The sequence below is a fragment of the Pieris rapae genome, chromosome 6 (genome assembly GCF_905147795.1).
Source record: "Pieris rapae chromosome 6, ilPieRapa1.1, whole genome shotgun sequence".
Lineage (NCBI taxonomy): Eukaryota > Metazoa > Arthropoda > Insecta > Lepidoptera > Pieridae > Pieris > Pieris rapae.
Window position 1 is genome coordinate 6450202 of NC_059514.1, and position 22168 is coordinate 6472369.

General features: G+C 31.3%; 1 protein-coding gene across 3 annotated transcripts in view; it reads left to right on the plus strand.

Annotated features, from left to right (window-relative positions):
• The window catches only part of LOC110992467 (microtubule-associated protein Jupiter), an 84339-nt gene that overhangs the window by 30941 nt on the left and 31230 nt on the right, over window positions 1-22168 (plus strand). Inside the window, exon 1 of one of the 3 annotated variants that reach the window (XM_022258308.2) lies at window positions 9983-10152. The exons of the other annotated variants lie outside the window; for them this stretch is intronic. Coding sequence (XP_022114000.1) covers window positions 10091-10152 — 62 coding nt within the window. The 5' untranslated portion in view covers window positions 9983-10090. Of the gene's footprint in view, window positions 1-9982; window positions 10153-22168 lie in introns of those variants that run through there. 3 annotated transcript variants of the gene reach the window in all.

A 22168-nucleotide genomic window follows, 5' to 3' on the forward strand; every position in this document is an offset into this window, starting at 1 on the left:
ATCATATTACTACATAGTCGTTGCATTCTTCAATTAAAACCGGAGTTTACCAAAATATAAGTTCAGAATCCCCAGAAGAACATTAAGTATATTAATAGATTCAAATAGTAAATAAGACTGTGGTAAATTGCATATAAGTAATTACTGAAACAATTTAACGATATCAGACAAGTCGATCCTTCGGCTTATTACGTTCGCAATTTTGTAATCCCAGCCCTAAGTCGATTGCTTGAAAGTAAAACGTGTTAGACTTGTAGTTTAGCAGGAAAATAGATTTTTTTTAATGTTAACTTATATGTGACTTTTTTTAACATTATTTTAATACTGTTTAATAATAAAAAATTAGTTCTATATTACATATTAAGGGAATATATCACTCATATTAATTGGTTTAATTGGACTTTTGTATTTCTTTTTTGGGTATGTTGCTTTAATGCAATGATTATTTTTAGAATATATATATACATATACAATAATTGTAAAACAATTTAAAGCTATCTATATGAATTACGACGAGTGAATTTTAGTATTTTCCTCTGAGTTAACTTAGCTAAAAGTTTTTCAATGCATAGTTATAAAAATCTCGCTTCACAACACTTAAATATTTGTAAAACAGACATATTAGACGTATGCAAAGATCGAAGGAATGTAATAAAAGTGGGTATTCGTCATTTTGTAGGTTAATGGACGAGACAAATCATGTAATAATTCGACTAACAAAATTATTAGAGGAAAGGTCGGAAGTCCGGATTACTTAAAAACTTGATATAATTCTGTAATAATATGACGCAAGACGTAGTTATTATAGATCTAAGATCATTGCGAAATTAAATATTAGAAATGTTTTCAAGTTATGTTAAAAGTCTTTCAAGTTTCAACCTTCCTAAGTTTTTGTTTCAGGTAAAATATGATTGAAAATTGAAAATGCTCTATGCGATATAATTTTAAACAAAAATTATTTTTGGGTGACTAGTTCAATGATTGGCAAAAGATACACAATTATGGTCGATAATTAGACTTATATTATTATGATAAAAGCGTGCGATTTTGAACTGTTATATGCTCGATCCTTCGCTGCACCAACATTTTATCTTATTTATTTTCTTTGTAAATATTTAATTTTTTTGGTAAACCACCTAACATATCCATCGTAAGAAACAGCATGTCTTAGAACTAAAATGAGCGTCAGGTGTAGAAGGCAGATTGCCAAGTTACCCATTAAATATAATTATCAATAATGGTTGTCGCGCCTAAAAGTTGCGCCTAAGAGTGAGCGCACTCAAACAAAAAGTAATAATCTTTCTTTTATAGTCCGCCAGCTATATTGTACATGAATAATAAAGAGGTTCTGTTAATTATACAGCTGTTATTCTATACCTGTCAGAATACTAGGGCACGTATAAAACCTGTTAATTTGATGCGTTGTTTTTGAGACGATAATTATTAACTCACCTACAATTACACATATTATTTCCCTTTGGCCAATAATTGTTATGCAATGTTTTGTTTTAATGTTGTGCAACTTGAAATTAATGCTTGAAAATTCGTTTTGTTTCGTAGATCTTTATATATATTGTAAACAAGAGTAAAGAGATTAAGAAATTGACATAAATATTTTATATCGGATAAATGTTGATTTTATACGTGGGTAACACTGAAAATGTTTAGAACTGGCCAGTTAGAAAAATTGCTAATAAAAACTTTTTTGAATTTCAATTTAAGAACTCTTTGGTAAGTGGTCATTTGTTCATTTGTGATTTTGATCCTCTGCTGTGCACCAATGGTCAGTCTGTCTATGTGTTAATTTAACAGCACTCGTACGGTGAAGATAACATCGTAAGGAAATCGGCATGTCTTAGGCCCGAAAAGCCGACGGCGTGTGTAAGCACTACTTGCCTATTAGATTGACAAATGATCATGACATAGGTACAGACGTCTGAGGCGCTGCCCAAAAAGTTGTAGCACCATTGGTATATCTTTTCGTATTATTTTTTATTTGTTAGACATCGTGCAGCCGACATATATATTATACAACAAAACACTTAGATTATATACAAAGACAAAATGATTACGTGGATAAACAATATACTGTATATATGAAACAGAAAACATAAGTTAGTAGATTAATGAACAAAAATAAAAAATGGAAGAAAACTAAAATTTTACATTAAATAAACGGTAATTTAATACATATTTTTAATAAAAAAACAAAATTGTTACTGCAAAACGAAGTCAAATCCCGTATTTTCAAATACCCTCATAATTAGCGTCATAGTTAGATAAAACCCGAAACATTGGCGGATTATGCAGATAATTCGTGTTCGTACGAGGCTTCGTAGTAACATACTTATATAGTAAAAGTTTGACCAAAATTGGCACGCGTCACTCTTTGTTCAAAGATAGTGCACGTTCGTTATAGTACGTGACCCATTAAACCGAAGGGGAAACGTTTCACTGTAATGATTTATCGAATTAACCGTTGTTACCACCTTTTATCGAAGCATGCATTAATCATTTGCGGCTTGCGGTGTTGAACCGCTAGTGGAAAATAGCGATATGACGCGAAAATTTCACCAAACGCCTACAAACAGCTAATTGTATAGTTTTCAAAAAGAAATTCACAGCTCTTGTTTCTTATTCTTAACTAATTATTATTTACCGGATTTTTGCTTAAGGTCCACGCGACATGTACCTGAAATTTTACTAACCGCAATGTTGTTTTAAGGAACCTTAATACAATAAATTAAATTAAGGGTCTGTTTCACAATGTCCGGATAAGTTTCAAATAAGCTATTTATTACCTATTGGTAGTATTTTTGCGTTTCACGACTGTCACATAGCGCTATTTGTCATGAATTGCGAAGTATCTTAATCGTAATTTTTATCTTTCGAATAATTTATGTGTTGCATGTTGCTATTTGGTACTTTATCCATACATTGTGAAACAGGCCCTTAGTATTTAAACACGTGTGATTAATTTTATTATAAAAATACAGAGGAGCGCATCTACGTTATATAAATAAACAATTGTTTCTTTTCAAAAGTTAAATAGCTATGATAAATGACATGTTCTATTGTAAAATTGACGAGAAAGGACAGGTGAATAGAATTTTTAACTTAACAATTAAATTGTCATCATTAAGCTCTGGTGTTAATTGTTCGAAATTCCATTGAGGATTATAAAACTTAATTTGAATACAATAAAGGTTAGATTAGCTTAATTTTGTCACTATAATTAAATAAAGAGTGAAATGCGTGATTGAAACGTCACTTTCGAATTAGTCTTTGTTTTTTTAATGCCTAAAGTAAGAATTAAAGGGTTGACATTATTTAAAGTTTTTTATTTATTTTTTAGAATATATTATTCAAGTTTCATCGCAGTAATTATATACAAACTGAAAATAAGAAAGTTAGAAGTTCCAAATATACATTTGGACATTTAAAGTAAACAGATAACAGTTAAATATGTTAAAACATGGAATTAATTTTAAATCGATATAAAAAGAAAAGAAAACTAATAGGTATTAACACAGACACGTATGGTAAAAACTCTTCTCTTTAATTACCTTTATATTAAAAAAAATAATTTAAATGTATGCTTTTTATATAATTGGATTATTAAGTTTGGTTGGAATGGAAGTACAAGGGTTTTTACAAATTGTGTATTAAAACGTTTTTTTAATACTTAAACTTTTTAATATGTAAAATAGTGATTTGGTCTGAACTGCAAGTCCGTTTGACCTACTATTTTATTCGTAGCAATAAAGGAGAATGGTTATAGCTCATCTTGACAATGCTATTTCAGATCATAAATACTTGGAAAACTTTACCGCCTCATAGTATCTTAAGTAATAAAATATAATATCTAAATGCATTAATAATTATGCTATTGTTCACGAAATAGTTAAACATATAGGTTGTTATGGTACTTAACTACAAACACAAGTTTTCGCCAAACTTAGAAGATGCTAGCATATTCTTTCACCTTTCCCCAGGGAAATGTCAACCTTAGGTTTTGCAGAATCCTCTATTTGCTAAGATATGAACTTATTTAGAATTTGCCATATTTAAGGTAGAATTATAATTATCGAGTTTCTTGCTGCTTCTCATACATCCGCTTTCTGAACCGATGATAACTATGAAATTGTTTGATGTGCTTTGTAAAAGTTTTAAATTATTATCAATATATATATTTAATATTACAAAGAAACGCTTTTAATATTTATTATGCTTTGTTGTATGTTCTCGTAGGATCTGCTGCATGAATTTCGTGATAGCGTTACGTAAAATATTCATAAAAGTCCACGATTTTGGAGTAAATAGTGAAAGCCTAATGGATTCTGCATCACGAGATGGACTTTAAATGCACGTTCTTAGTTGCCCTTAAGTACATTAAGCTGAAGCAAATTACTTATATTATATATATTTTCCGCGGCATATTTCTTGTATTAGATTATGTCATTACTGACAATGTCTAGTGTCACTGTCATGTGACCACTGTCATGTGTTTAACTTTTATTCGTTGAAATAAATATATTATGTATACTCTAATTGCAATATAATACTTCAAAGCTGTGACCTCCGCTCATATGTAAAATTCGCGTGTAATGAAAATGGATTCTGAGAACAAAACTGCTTAAAGTAGGCAAAGGGATAGACCCCTATTATCGATATTACACGAAGCCCTCACTGTGTGTGCACTAGTACCTCTAATGACTCCGCGGGACACTTGTTCACTCGCAGATGGCGATCAAGGTTCGTGCGCACGCGCCGACGATAACGCGTTCGCCGCGATTTACACTACGATAATGCACTGAACGATTAAATTCAGGGCTGTCGACAGGGTTTTTATTTTATCGACTGTTTACTTGGTATCAGATAAAAATTGAAATTTATTTCCTCTTATAGTTAAAGTGATTTTTGGAATCTCAGACGATCTACGCATGCATAATGGTATTTCTATTTAAACTGCCAGCCACATGTAAATTAGGCGTTAAATACTGTTTAGTTAATACAAGTATTTTAATAAAAGCTATAGTTTAAGTAGAGTGAAAACTCTGAAATCATGCGTGGGAATATAGAGCTGACATTAAGGTAAAAGTTATTAGCGTCGTATTCTTGCCTTCTAATGAGTTTCCTATGATGTAAGAAAACCATAGAGTAACATCTATAAATGTCAAAGCAATAACATTAGTTTGCGTGCTCTTTTTACTAATAAACTATTTCCGGTAGCAAAACGCAGTGGTACGGTTTTTTAATATGTAGGCATAATATTACTAAGGAAAAGGGCAAAAAGTACTATATAATATAGTAGTATATATAAAGAGCCTTACTTAAGCCTCTGTTATGAAAAGCTAATACAATCTAACCAGTTATTAGAATCTTCACAAGTTACAAATTAAACAATACTTTTTAAGATGGTACCCTGAATAAAAAAATACAAATTTCGATAGTTTGCTTCTTACAATGCATTTTTTTATTTCTTTAATCTCAATTTTTGAAAAGGCTAATTATCACGAGTTGTATTTTAAAACTCACATTAAGGGCAAATTGCTTGCAATATTTTAAGACTTTCTCTTTGTATGTTTATTGCTTTTGCCCTGCTTCTAAGTACTTATGATTATAGGTGTAGATACTACACGCTATAAGTTGAACTCCGAATGAATTTTATTTAATACTTAAAATTTTGAAAATAGAAACCACAGAAAATTTTCTTGAAATTGCAAAAAATACAATTAATGAAAATTATAATAACCTATAAGTTAACGTGTTATTGTCATATAATTTTTGTAAGCTGTAATTTTACGAGGGCTTTACACAAAACATTCATAAATAATTAATATTCGTTACTTTTTATGTATATACTATACTTTTATAATATTCAAAATGTTACCTAGGTGACACTGAAAATGTTAAAAAAATGAAAAATAGATTAATTTAGAAAGGGGCAATACTTTTATTATTTTTCGAAGTAATCTCCGTTCCTCTCTACACATCTTCGTATTCGATGGAACCGGGAACTGAGAAAAGCAATAGGCCCATTCTTCCTTAGAGGTCTCTTCTATGGAATTCTCGTACGCTTTCACCGCATCTTCAGGGTTCGTAAAGCGAATATCTTGAATCTTGTCTCCAGTTCTTGGGAATAAATGAAAGTTGCAGGGCGCTAGGTCAGGACTGTATGGCGGATGACTTATTTATTCAACACCTGCTATAGTCAAATATTCAACAGTCCGTTTTGCGGAGTGCTCTGAACCATTGTCGTGGTGGATCCTACTTCGAGGGCGCTGTTGTCGATGTTTTTCCAAGACAACAGGCAAATAGCGATTCACGTACCAGTCTGCAGTAACTGTCCTTCCATCTTCTTTTGGGTTCGTAGCAATATATCCATCTTTCAGCAGCGATGTCTAATACATCATTTGAGTAACCGCCGTTACACTTATATAACACTTAAACTCACCAATTCACAAAAACAAATGACAAATGAATGCAATATACATTAGGCTACCGAAGAGTCCTAAAATTAAAATTTAAAAAAAGTTTCTATCTGGCCAGTTCCAGGCAACCAGTTCTAAACATTTACAGTGTTACTCACGTATAGATAAAGAACAAGTTTGGAAGTGATAGGGAATTGATCTAATAGTCGTCAAATGAATGTGACTTTTGAATGACCCAATCGTAATCTCATTTGTCAGAATTAATCATGTGGAAATCGTTTTAGGTACTTAATGAGTTATTTAGTAATCGTTAATAAAAGTTATTTACATATAATATTAGTAATACATTTACAAATTGAGTACAAATTTATACAACATTAGTATTATAAATCATTTAGCTGTAAGTTTATATTATGATAAGATTTAAGATCGTGATAAGACAGGTTCTTTAAGTATTTATAACTGAAATGCCTAGTTAATTCATGCTGAAGATTAGAGACGACCTAGAACAAATTACGGTGGGCACGAAACAATGAGGAGGTGAGGGTCTGAATTGAAAATTATCTTTTAGGTCAAGTGCTGTGGAAATTCTTAGGTTGTTGTAGATATATTTGCCAGTGATTTAGTTAAGTCGATGGTAACCACTATGGCATAGGATGTATATTTGTCTATGTTTGTGTATTATTTTAGAAGTAGGATAGGCGATTCATATGTTAAAAAACAACACAATTCAGTGTTTGTAAAATTTTGCAAATTAATTTATCGACAATAACATTTTGTATAGTCTATCTGCTATATTTGCATAAAAATATAGGGTGACCTATATAGTTCCACAGCTGATAAAATTTCTGCTAATTCTGGAATTCTGCTTTTGGGACAAATTTAGTTTTGATTGCGCGTTGCCGTCCTTTTAATTTTGATATATAATACTTAAAAATAAGTCAAAGAAATAAAAGCAGATAGTTCTGTGGTATGGTAACAAAGCCTGCGTTAATAATATTTGTTTGGGATTCCAAATACATTTGTAACACACTTCCTTATTCCGAAGGTTGTCTTGTTGATACAAGGCATTAAACTCTGACCACAATTATATATAGAAATTTGTATTTAAGGAAAATCATTTACTAATTAATTATATGTTATTAAAATATAGAAGGAAAATTGATCTAGATAATTTAGGAAATACCATTAGTGTTTATATTTAGTCTATGCACAATAATTAAAAGTGATGCAATGTCGGAAAGCGGAAAAATTAAAGTCTTCAGACCAAAACAAATAGATAGCAATAATTGCACTGTGGAATGTTTGTAAATATTCGGTATACTATCTATGTTGCATTTTTCACAATACTTACACAATTAAACTGACAAAAAATCTACCTTATATCTTTTTTATAAAATGCTTTTTTTATCATTCAAATTAGAATAAAAACAAAAACAATGTTTTCATCATCCTCGTGAAGAAAATATATTCCTACAATACTGTAATTCGTAAGTAATAGAAACCACTTTTTTTTAACACATTATTTATTTGACGAAACCTTCCGATCGAGAGACATGAATGTTATCGTCAATATAATTGTAATCAGGATTAATTTTTTAACATAATATATTCGTAAATTTACTTATAAATTCTTATTATCTATGGTTTATCAGTCAACCTGAACCCAGCTTCAAAAGTAATATCTAAAAGTGCTGTGAATGTTAGAATCTTATAATTAACTTTCATAGAGTGAGGCACGAGCCAGTGATTCAGAACGCACAGGAAATTTGAGGTAAACAAATATTTCGGTGAAATTGCTTTCTACGCTGTTTTCAGATAGATGTGTACGACTACAACACGCCTATGTAAAATCAACTTAGAATAGATTAAACTTTGTCATTCGATGTTGAATTTAATTGTTCTTTATTTAAGGTTCAGTTCAGTTTGTTTGTTGGTTTGAAGCGTGAAATTGTAGTTCAAATTATATGTTGTAATGGGCAAGTGATGAAACTGGGAAGCTCGGACTGTTTGACGTGTGCCGCTCGGAAGATTGATGGCCTTTGAAAGACAATAGTCAAGTTTGTGGAAAGGAATAGGAATAAATACAATATCCATTATAAAAAAAATATTTTATTGCTTATTACTAACACAATTATATTAGTACATACAAGGCTAATAGAATTTATTTTTGTTACATTTATTGGTTTCTAGTATTAAATCATATTATATAATTATTAGCGTACATTGGTTCGATCTGAACCGCCCACGCTAAACTCTCAAACTCGAAGTGGAGTTGTAAATGTTTTGTTTATTGGTCGAACGTTAGTGATGATCAAATACAATTACAAAGCGAAACAAGCTGACGCGTAATCCAATTAAGATTACAAATAATATCTTAAAAATAAGGCCTAAACAACACGCTGGTAAAAGCTCCGCTACCTTCCGCCGACCGTTTCCTGGAAAACATCTGGTTTCGTTCACCAGCAACAATTATATAAAACCGCTATAAGCAAATGATTTTTTGTGCTGATCATTTAATATTATGACATATAAAATCTTATAAGTTATATTACGTGTAAAAAGATCTAGATACTGATTATAAATTAATCCATCAACTGAGGAAGAAATTACGGTTCTTGAAATGCCAACAACGTATCGGATTACACCGGCGATTTATTATTAAGTAATTAGGTATTTATTCAGTTCTTACTGATTTATAAAAAAGGTTTAGTGCTTAAACCGATAAGTGTAACGTACGATATATGTTTTAAGTATTATTTATTAATTACTGAGCCTATATATCTTTTTTAAATCAATAATTATTTAAAGGATGCCGATTATGTTTATTAAAAAAACCTGTGTCTTTAATTAAAAAGTTAATTATATTAACTTAAAATTGTTTTTATTTGCTGTAGATTTTCAGCGATAAAGTCAAACTTTCTAAGATCAACGTCAAAACCCACGAAAGTAAATCGCTGCTATTAACTAAATATAATTAAAAATAACTTACGTAAGCTAATTAATACACTTATCTTGGCATTCTCTTTTTATCCATGCAATATCGGCATTATATGAGCTAGTTGTCGCGTGCGGAAATACCTGTTTTCCGTCAATCATTGAGGCATTTTTGTAAACGTCAAACCAGTTCCTATCTGTTCACACTAGTCATCTCATAGTTAGCATATGTTACGGCCAGGTGCTGCAGGGAAAATAAGAAATGAATACCTAAGCAACACTTTCAAGGATTCCGTACTGATACAAATATAGTTTTGCTTAATATCCTCATATAAAATGTTTATGTTAATGGTCTTTGAGTTCTTTTTTTCCTGTTGTAAAATAAGGCGTACAGGCTGAATATTCGAATATCATCAAGAGCTAACCTTACTGTGTATTGAAAATTAGGGTTATATTTTTTGCGATTTGGCAGTCTAGACAAACAGCTGTATAATGCCGTTTAAGGAATTTGTTCTGCGTAACCCTAAACAGAGGAAGAGCGGAAGCGGCGCGAGCGAACGGCGCATGCGCGGTTCACTTTTGTCGTGCGGGCGGAGGGTGGCAACATCGACTTAAGCAAGGGTACCGGGCGCGCGCGCTCAGTCAGCTGACCGCAAGTGCAGCGAACACACGTTTGTATCTTCGTGCAGTGGCATTCAGTGTTAGCTCGTGTTATTACAATGGCAACTTACGCTCAATTCAAGCACGTCGAGCTCTACAAGATCGGTCATGGAAAAAATAGGTGAGTTAGTAAGCCTTTTTAGGACGTTTAAGTTTTTCAGCCTTTTGTGAGGAAGATGCTTATTTTCTTTATATTAAATTAGGACAACGCTAGTGCTTGGAACACCGGTCAAATTATTAATACATAAAAGATTGAGTGTATTATGTTATTAATTCATTAAGAAACCGTCTTGAAAAGCAGTGTATTCAGGAAAAGCTTGTACGAGTACAATGAACTCTCGCTGATTACGTAGCAATGAAACGCTACGATCGCACGCATTTTCAGTTTCAACTCAATGTAGACACGTTACGAAAGCTCTAGAAAGTCTAATAAGGGTAACAAAAGAGTGGGATTAGTTAGGCAGTATGCTTTATTGATTATCATTTTAATATTTTTAAGAATTTTTTTACTTCGTCTCAAATAAATTATTGAATGAGAGATGCTTTGCCCCTTTATTTATAAAAATTACATTATTTTATAATTTTTTTTAGTACGTTAATTGTCTATATAAAAATATTTCTATCTATATTAAGCTAGAAAAACAAATCGTAGCGCGTTGAATATTTTACTTTTAACAATTATTGTATTGTATATTCGTAAAAAGTACTGCAATATTTATGATTAACGGATATGTTTTGCATTTTTGTTATTTAAATGTAACCGAAAATACTTAAGCATTTGTTTGAGAAAAGAGTTGATGTAAGGGTAGATTGTGGGGGTCGACGTTGACTTAACAATTAAGCATTATTATACGTACATGGATACCTTTCTATTTTCGTTATTCTTTTTATAGCCTAGGTCTATTCCAGAGTATATTGGCGCAGTTTTATTGCTCATTAGTAAGCAGTTGGTAAACTGTAAATAATTGAACATCGCGTTTATTTTCATACAGTTATGTTATGTATGTGTGCTAAAATCTTAGATCTTTCATTATAACCCATGAAAATAAATATTTTTTTATATTTCTGAATCGAGTAAATATAATATAATAAGATTCAGAGCCGGGACAAAAGCACAAACATTGATTGTGTGTGTCAAAATCCAATGTATTTTTGACTTACGAGGGTAAAACTTACGCTAAATGTTTAAAAAGGTAAACTGACTTACCAGTAGGCTAAGAAACGAGCGCTAAATCTGAAAAAAAAAACTATTATTTAAAAGATCAAAATCTATTGGAATCCTTTTTCCTTCATTTCGGTCGCAATTAATTAGCCTATATTATTTAGTAAATGTAATCTATTTTTGGAAACACACAAGCCAATAATCGCGTGCAAGTTTTTCCATTAGCATATAACCTAGGTTTGATTTAAGCGATGTTTGGGCAAACGTGGTTGAGAATCGTAAAATATTCACTTGGTATTTCGAATTTGCGTCATATATGACGACTTATTTATGTATACACTACAGATTAATTAAACATTAGAAATTAATTAGTGGTTTTATCCTTACGCCAGCTTGTTATTGGATCCAGTCAGACTAAAAGAAAGTCTAGTCAATGTTAGTTATTAATATCTTAAGGTGGTATTCTTTTTTATTCGTATTGCTATTTTTACCTGGCTATTAATATTTTTAAATGTTCGTCTAATCGACCGTTCAATCTTCATTGTACATTATAAAAATATAAGTAACGCAAGTAGAACAACTTACGGGATACAGCTTCCAATGCTTTAAGTTGATGGCGATAGTGTAGTGACATTTACTTTAATGAGCTGTCGTTAACGTCAAATCGATGGTAATCTACAGCCGAGTGTTGATCAGTTTATTAGTTTTACTACAAATTGATATAGAATATCTATACATTAGGAATTGGAGCAGGTTATGCTTATAATATAATCACTTTATTGGAGATAAATTAAATGTAGTCGTTAATGTGGGTATAATTGGAACGCTGTTTTATAAGTTTATTTTATAGATGATATATGATTGTTCTAATAAGAGTAATTCAATTTTTTTATTACTAACTGAAAACAATTCAGTAATTTACTTTAAATCGCCTAAGCACGATATTTACTTAACAAAAATAACAAAATATTTTAAAGGACGCATACAACACTGACTCAATTTTACTTTCTGATTAAAAGTACCTACTATAAAATCTCGCTTTAAACTCGCGTTAATAGCTCAAGCTTTCCTTGTATTTTTGTAAGACGCAATTCATGATGTTCTTGATGCGTGTTTTTCTCTTTAACATTTTTTAAAGTGCTATAATGCTTTAAGTTGTTTACACACTTTCACGTAATTCCCTCGTGAACGGTGCATTTCCGATTCTTGTTAACTAAGTGCATCTAATAGCCGCAGTTACATACATCTCATTAAATAAATTTGCACCTATTAAACGGAAGCAGACTAGATCAGTAAGCCTGGGGCTGTAAAGACAAAAATATTGTTTTTCTTTACATTTCTTTTGTTTGGGTGTTATAGTGAACAGACGTGACACGTCTTTCTGTCTTCAGCACGTTTATATAATATAATTTATTTACATAATTTCAATAGGTTTTAGATATATATAACTCAACGGAAAAGTGGTCGAGTGGAAGAGCATTGTGAATAAGATGATAAGGTTTTGTAGAAGAGTAGATATTTCAAACACTACTCGTAAGCAAGAAGGTTAAAATGTAATCCTCTGCCAAAACTTTAGTGCCATAAGTTTTTATCAATGAAAAGACAAAAGCTATATTCCGTGCCAAATCAGTACGATCGAAACTAGACATTGCCAAGTTTGATACTCAATATTAATTTTACACGTGATAATAAATGTAACTCAAGATTTTATGGTATAATATGGTTGACAAATAAATAAAAATTGTTACATTTTTAGGATTTAAAGCCCTCAAATCGTGCTTTTTCCTTACCATTTTGTGGAAATTTTCTATCGACTCGGAGATATATCACAGACCAACCTCAAACTAAAGTACTGTTGTCTCGTTGCTCGCGTTGCAATGAACGCATCTTAGTTTATTCGGGTCAATTAGACTTTCCTAATTTTTAGAAATCAGGTGGCAAGTATTTACACCTCAAGGCAGGACGCAAGAATATTTATTTGACCCGTCTTATGCCTCAAAATATAAAAACTAAAAACTCCTCCCCATATACATACAATCGGTTACTTTTACCTAAAATTACTTTGAAACAGTAAATGCCATACATTGGTATTATTGCCCAAACAGCAAGGCCGCAGTTCGCGTGACATCGCAAAATAGCTGAGATTTACATTTTCATGCCGCATTAGGTTTAATATAACGATTGTAGTTGAAACAAGGCAGTGACGAAACACGAAATTTGCCTTTTAAATGAAACCTTTGAGCGAAAACATGTAATATATTGCTTTTACAAATGCGTAATAAATCGGCTGAATAAGCTGTTTTTCTAATTTTAAACACAATCAGTACATCTTGTCCAATAGACTTACATATTATTTGCAAAATTTTACAACGATTAATATAATACTTATCTGCGGCAGAGGAAATATTGATAAGAGCAACTGAACACAATATGAATCATGAGTGTGCAACGCGCCTGTTTTATCATACTGCTAATCATTCCTGGAATTTTCATTACACTGATAAGAATATTGAAACCAGGTACCTCTAGCGAGACGAGAGGTTTTAAACCCTACTTCTTTTTATTTCTTTGACACTCTATATATGTAGAAGTCGTTTTAAATTAGGATCACGGGTAACTTTTTGCATTCCTGTAAACAGGTCATTAGAGCCGGCCAGTGTGAACTGTTATGTATCGACATTTTTGGACTTTGACGCACTTGTTTTTAAACAGTTAATTTTCGACAGCCTTGAATCGCTTCGGTCACGATTGCCCGTTAGATTTGAAGTGCCACTTTCGCTCTTAAACTTTTTATTAAAGAATTGTTCAACACTAAGGAAGTAAAAATTGGGTTCGATAAACTTTGTTTATTAAAATTTGCACTAAGCACATTCAATTTATTTTCTATTATTAAACATCGTAACGTTTATACTATTTTTATTCAGTTTTGTGTTATTGCGATGTTATTATATTATATAATAAATATAATTATATATTTATTTTAGAAAATAAATCCTTTAGTTGAATGTGTCTAAGATACAACAAAATGAAATAAATTCTGAAAAAACATAATTCGGTGAAGATTTCTATCATATCATAGATATATATCTTATTATATAGCTATCTTTTAACTAAAGTTATATCTTTAGGAAATAATTGTGATGATTTAATACGATTTTCTCTCATACTTTACTAGTTAACATTTTAAATGATAGTTTCACAATTGTCGGATCGAAATTACAATCGTGCTGAGTAAATCATTTCGGTAGGTATCACTTCTTGTTGCAGTTCGATTATATTTCATACATTGATATATTTATTGTAGTCTATAAATAAAGAAAGTGATTGCTCGATATCTGCAAAGCTATTAATCATCTGTTCAAGAGTTAAAGATTCGTTAAAAAGGGTTTTCTGAATTTATAAATCAATGGGAGGTTCGCTTTTTGACCTTTTTGAGTGGAATGGAATTGCGAAAAAATTTTTTCTGAATTTCGTAATTGTAGGTAGGTATATCTGTACGTTTGTCCACTGATTTATTAGGTTATATTAAAATACACCTGCTATAATCTTAAGAACAGCCTAGGTTCCATAAGACTCGGTTCAGAAGTTTTTAGAGATGAATATTCACGGATTTCTAAAGGGAAAAATGGGCACCTAAAGAATGTTGGCAGGTATTTTAAGTCAGTGTTATTTTTCTAAATTACTTTTTGTTATACTGTAACTAATCAAAAAGATTCAGAAGTTCACTGTAAATTATGGTATCCGTTAATCCATTGAATTAAGTAATTTGAGTATTGTAAAAAGTATTTAACTATGTATTAGATGGGATATTCTAAAAGTCTATATTTACTGAAATTTACACAAATATTTCCATAAATGTCACTGGATTTATATCATTTAAATAAATAATTGTACGAGTTGTCATTGTACACATTTCAATTTAACACAGTATTTAATAGTCGTAAAGTATGACTTTCTTTATATTTTATTGATAAATATCTCTGTAAAAATGCAATTGAAAGTTAATTGCCAGCACGTAGAAATTGTCGTTTGTGTGTTGTAACTTGCACTGTGTTTATAGTAGCATTTTGATTTGCTAACCATGACGTTGATGACTGCAGACAACTATGTTGTTAATTAAGTTATAACTAGTTTTTGTAATAGATGAAATATCGGATAACAAACGCTACTACATATATCATCTACGGATAAGATATGGGGAACCTGATTTTACCTATAATTCATGGGTAGGATAGGTTCATGATATATTCAGTTGCAAGCAGCAATGTTTTAATCCTCTCTTAGGCTGATTTCACTACTACAATAGTTGTAACCCGGCGTCCTGGATATCTATAGGAAAAATGTGTTGTATTATTTTATATACAGAAATCTACATAAGAACTTGCTCGGGTGTGTTCCTGTGTAACAAATCTAGGACGATGTTACGGCATATTGCTCAAGAGTACAATAACTTATTTGCGGGGGGCCTTAAGTTGAAGATGTGCGCGTGCGACGGTAGTCTAACGGTTCAGCGATAATGGCTTGCAGATAAAAGCGGGTGAATTGCGGCGCGTGCGATGCGCTTCGTCCATCCGCGTCAAAGCGGTGGTTCATATGATACCCTTAGCACCTATTTCGGTAATAAAAATTATGTGCTATAGTAGTCTGTAACCAGTGGCGTAGCGTGCCTTGTCGGGGCCCCGTATAAAATTTTTTTGGAGGCCCTTAGGTATATGGAGGTAAAGATTTTTCACAAAAGAAAACAAATATTGTGAGAAGTAATATTTATTTATCACATAATTTACCCATTTTACAAATAAAAATCGAATTTTAAATATTCACTCTCCTTGCCTTTTTATCGGCAAACTGATTTATTAAATCATTTATGGCTGATGATGATTTTAGTTTTTCTAAAGTTTCTGCCTCTATGGACAATAGTGAGATGTCTGACAGCCGTTCTTGTCCCAACGAAGTTCTTAAGTAATTTTTTATTAGTTTTAATTTTGAAAAACTTCTTTCTGCCGTTGCGGTTGTAGCTGGAAGGGCCAAGAATAAAAAGCATGCTGTGATTACCTCGGGAAAACTGGATGCAAGACTATTGAATTTTACTAGCAATAATTCAATGAGTTCTTTAATGGAATAAATTTTTTTAATTTCAGAATTTAAGCATGTTTTTAGAGCCTTTAATTGGTCACAAATATTAAGTGAGATGTCTTTACTGTATTTAGCAGACCTAAATAGTTCCTAACGTTAGTACCAAGCAAACTAATAATTTAGTTTTGAATCGTAGGGCTTAAATAATTTATTTCACCTTTCGGTTTTAGAAAAAGTTCTTTTAAAGTTGCATCATAGTTAGATAGCAGACGTGAAATTGCCATAAAATTGCCAGAATCAGAATCATGCCCCCTCAAAGGTAGATTATAGAGATAGTAAAGTAATTATAACATTAATTATACGATGCAGTACATCTCTCCAGAATATAATTTTACTATCGATTTCACTTTTCAATAGAGTATCGATGGTATTTCCTTGCAACCAATTATTATAGGAGAGTGAGCCAACTTTTGAACGCACGCTTAAGGCGGGAAAAAAAGGAATTGCTTTATAGAATTTTGTCATTTGTAAAATAAAATAAATTATAAAGTTATTATTTTTCCTTACACACTTTGGGGGTCTGTCTGTAATACGTATATATTTTTTTTTATTTACCCGCTTTTCAGATGACTTATTATTGTATTCGTTAAAAACCCTGTAAGATTTCAACAGCACGAAGTATTTATGTCGTAACAAAATGGCCGCTATTTATCCACAAGATGGATCAATAGACTATCGATTCGATAAAATATCTACAGTAGTTAATGGAGCGTAACGAAAAGGAAATCGATAAAGTCTTATAAATTGACTACTGCATGAAGCTAATCTTCTTACCACACACATGCAATATCTTGAGATAAAGATACTCAATAGTAATATTTTAAAACCGAATTTTGTTTATATGATTAATTATAAAAATGAGTATTTATCATTCCGCAGTAATCCGAAAGTCTCGTTTTAATGATTTATTTCGCTGTCTTGTTTGATTTAAATTTATTTTGAATGAAACATTCATAATGAGTCGATTCAGTCTTTCTACATTTAAAATCAAATTAATATAATAAAATTAAGATTAAGAAACACGAAACGTAGCTAAGGCTAACTTAGTTATAATGAGGTAGGTGATATGTGATATTATGACTTGTAATTAATAATAGTTTTTCTCACCAACATATTTATGTTATTTGCAATAAGCGGGTTTGTAGAAAAACGAGTAAGTCATTTAGCTTTTGAGAGTTAAATATATGCGTTTTAATTTAGCTTGGTCAGTTACATACAGTGAATGTAGTATTCATAAGTTTATGAAGTACCTACATATTATATTAGCACAATTTTTATAGACCCTAATTGACAGAAACAAAAACAGTGAACTACTCATTATGTGTAAAGAATATGCAGTTTGAATGATTCGATACTAAAACAATACTATATTTATATTTTTCTACTATGTATTATACATTCCAAGAAAGTGACGACTCACGCATAATAGCGAAACGTAAAATTTCCCAAATTGTCTTAGTAATGAATGTGCGTACTATGTAATATTTTCTTAATTACCGTGTATCATGGCATACATAATGTTCGAGTACAGTTATTGTAATGTGCAACTTTCTCATGCGTTGTATCTACGGGCTATTTAAAATGCAGTAGATTTTTATGAAAATTTACGCAGCTCACTGGACCGATGCGAAAACGCTCGTGTTGATTCACGCATTATTTTTTTTTTAATGTTTAGATTACTCTTATTTAAGGCAAAATAATTTTACATATGTAAGTTATGTACGTGACATTAGTTATTCCATGATTGCTAAGATGTATTTTGTTAAATAACACATAGCAGTTTCTTACATTAAAACTTTCACTTTTGAGTTTATTAGTTTAATTTTTCTAACGGATAATAATTTTGTTGTTAAATTGTCTAAGTAGCAAGTTAATGGATTCATTTTTGCTTCGTCATTAATTGCCAATTGTGTTGTAGCCAAGATTTGGGTTTCACTTATTCAATATAACAAAGCATTGTATCTTTGTAGGGCCTTTAATTATTATATATTGACTCAATCATTTACTCAGTAAAATTAGAAATACAGATAGTATTGCCTTTAATTATCATAACTTTTATATATTTAAAGAAAACATTTTATTTACGGATTGACGCTATGTATTATTATAAAGTTATAATTACACGTTTCGCGTAATTTACCGACTAAAGACATAAGGTGTTGAATGTCAAAAAGTATCAGAGCTGAAGGAAAAGTTGTTATCTGTATTTACATAACGTCGGAAAAGTTTTAAATTATTTAAAATTTATAATAAATACATAGCTTCAATGCATTTAAAAGTGTTTTCTTTAGACAAACAGATGTCAAAATGTCCTATGACGGATTTATTTTGCTTTAACCAATCGATAAAGAAGTCGTAGTAGTAACGGTTTTTGAGTCACAAAAAGACACTTTATTTAATATTAAGTGCCTACAACGAATAGAAATTGATCTTTCGTATTATAAATAATTGAAAACAATTTTTATTGAAAACAATTAATTGTCATGGCTATTACAGCTTGAAGCATTGATAGCTACACGTGGGCGTATAACAAAATTGAGCTTTATAGATGAGCAAAATTACAGTTAAGTTCTTAGGTTATGCCTTAAATGTACAGAATATATAGTGTGGGCTGTAACGAGCCCTCAAAGCCCACACTTAACGTTTATCCTTCTATATTTTAAGTAGCGATTCTATTTTATCACTATTTAGAGATATAAAACCGATATCAATTGGAGTTTTATGTAGTGCGTGTTAGTCCGAATACGTTTTGGGATACAACTGTATTACAATTTATATCTTTGTTCTAAACTTTTGAAGGAGTTGTATATAGACTACGGATAGTACCGTGTTTGTTACCTTTCATATTATATAATTATAATATACATATTATATATATACATATTATTAAACTACACTGCCTCCAACTGCCACTGTCACTACTAAGAAACGATTAACTATGTGCATGATTTATAATAAAATACTTTTAAATGATTAACGAACTTTGAAGCTTTAAATTTTTCTTATATGATATATCCAGTTTATCCGGAGCTGGATATATTCGGTAGAGGGCTGATCAGTTTTAGAGAAAGCATTGTTGGGTGCCTTTCTCGAACCTAATTCGCTGTTTTGCTGATGATTTTTTTTCTCTGCTCTAAGTACCAAAATTCGTGGTAATTTTATTTTGTATTTGTCTTATCTTGTACAGGTATGTGTTTTAATTGTATTTATTTAATTCCTAGTTTTTGCAAAACTTATGTTTACATATATTGTCGTACATATTAGATAGAAGATTTTATAAAATTATCAGTAGATTTCGTAATATGTATGATGTTGTAGACTTAATAAATATATCGCACATTCTTGACTGTACGATCTCTATTCCTTTCCTCATTTTGCTTCTTTGCATATCGATATAGAATACATACTTAGAAATGTATTGCTTTCAATCCGTGACTGTGATTAGTGTGAGATTCATTGAAGGTTGACTAATGAGCACTCGAAGTTTGATACATCGTCGGGGGAGCTTGGAAATGGCGCATTGCGTCAGATCCCATTTTCCTAGAAAAGTTCTCACTCATACAGGTTTCAGATGGGATAATGAGACACGTTTTAGTTTTTATTACTTTGCTCCAAATATTTTTTTCGAGGAAGCTATTACTCCACGAAAATGGTATCACAGCGGAGATTAGTTTTATACGTCTATCATAAAAATTATAATACATTGTTAGTTGCAAGAATTCTCATGCAATGTTCAAACGCTTCAAGTTTTACTGTTTCGAAGATGCTCAGAATCAGGCTTTGTTTGAGTCTCGGGGAAATGATAGCTTCGTTTTGCCAGTATGTTCGTCTCTGAAACAGATACTTATTCTTAACATGTTAGATATTTATATACATAATCATTGTGCGATGTATACAAATCCCCTTCCTATTTTTGGCAATGAGTATCAAGTACATACAGTCGTCCCTAACGAGGTCTTTGATGAGAGAAGGGAACGCGAGGGTTGAATTTATAACACGTGTGTATAAAAACACTCGTTTTAGCTCTTTTACCTAAAATGTCAAAACCTAAAACATTAAAATGTGTAAGTTCAGGACAGAGGGTGTTTCAAACGAAGAATGACTGGTTTGTACATGTTAAATTTCATATTATTTTTCGAAGGTTATGTTTTTATCAGTCTTGACCAACCCGTGACCCAATCTGAATACATTAAGGGTAGATACACGAGACTAAAAACGCTGTCTGAATTTCGTAGATTAAAAACGTATTTTGATGTATAGGAGTCACTAGTTTTGTTTCTGCATCTCACCCTACATACTCGTAGGGAACTTTATAAGTGGGTGTTATGCGATTTTTGACATTTGTACTTTCCCATCGCAATAATATGAAAGGGCACGTTCTCACTGTGATTTGGTGAAATGTACCTGCTGTGACGCGTGGCATTTGTTTTAAATCCCATTTGTCTGCTTTGATTCCTATCCATTGTTTAGGCATACAATACTACATTGTGCCGTTACGTTTGAATGGTTGATTTTTGTTGATTTTTTAATCGTACATAATATACTATGTACGTCCGTCTTTGTTTAAAACACGGTAATTGACTTGAATGGGTTGGATGGTTTTTATTACACACTTATACACGAGTAGAAAACCTTTGTCAACGTATAGATGTTAATTAACAAATTGAGAAATTTTATTGTTTCTTGTACTTTTTAATATCTCAACAGAATGATGTAAGATGTTTTCAATACAATGATCAAGACAAGATTTTGATTATTTTTAAGATAATATTGTAAATCTGTGTTGTACTTGCTAATGCTTATTTATGAGTTTTAGATGTTATCTGTTGTTCTCGACAAGAATTTAAGTATAGTGGCTAATGTTCTACTCTCTACTTTAAGAATGTCGAAACTAAAAGGGAGTGTTTATAAATAAGAGAGTCTTTCGTAAATGTATCTAATTTATTATATTACTTTAAAGTGCTGAATCACCAATAGATTGAATCTTCTTAGATTGTAAGCGTTGTTTGGTAATAGCCTATTTGGTAAATGAGAATGATTTTACGAAGAGATTTGAAAAAGTTTTATGTATAGATGTTATTCTATTGTTTGTGTTGGAGAAATATCTGAAAGCGTCTAAGCATCAATAACACTCGGTGGCTTGCATTCTTATGAGTTTCATCATACATTTTTTAAGTGAAATACTAAATACGAACTAAGTTTTTGTGGTTATCGTTTTGAGGGAGAAAATATTGGCACGAAACGGGGTATGTAAAAGCCAATTGACACATATCGAAGACGTAGGAAAGTGTTAAGTTCATGCCTAGGTACCTAACCCATTTTTTGTGCAAATAATTGAAATGTAACCTAAATTTTATAATATGCAATGCAAAATTAATTTTTGTCATGAACAAAGACGACAGTCATATATAATTTTTATATAAAAAATACCGCCAAATTCCATACAGTTAAGTGAGTAAATAGTGGCGAACTTTCGACACTATTTAAGTATTTTCTCATACATTTTAATATAAGGTTATGTATTATTAGTATTTATTTGAATCTTAAATAATCCAACGTGATGGCTGAAATTAAAGAATGGTTCGTTAGTCTTGAAATTTGTTTTAAGTTTTCACGTTATGAAAACTCAGTACCTAAGTTTACAACGGAAAAGGGCTATTATTGCCTTCAGTAAATCAGATCGATGGATCAGCACTGCATTAAATCAAAAGTACACACGCTCCTTCCGGTGATTGTTAAGAATCATTGTTTGACGTATTGCGCATTCCCAATTTGACGTTTATTGAGGTTATCTTGATCTTGAGTTGGGTTTTTGTTCACTGAAGAAGCGTATTCTTGAACA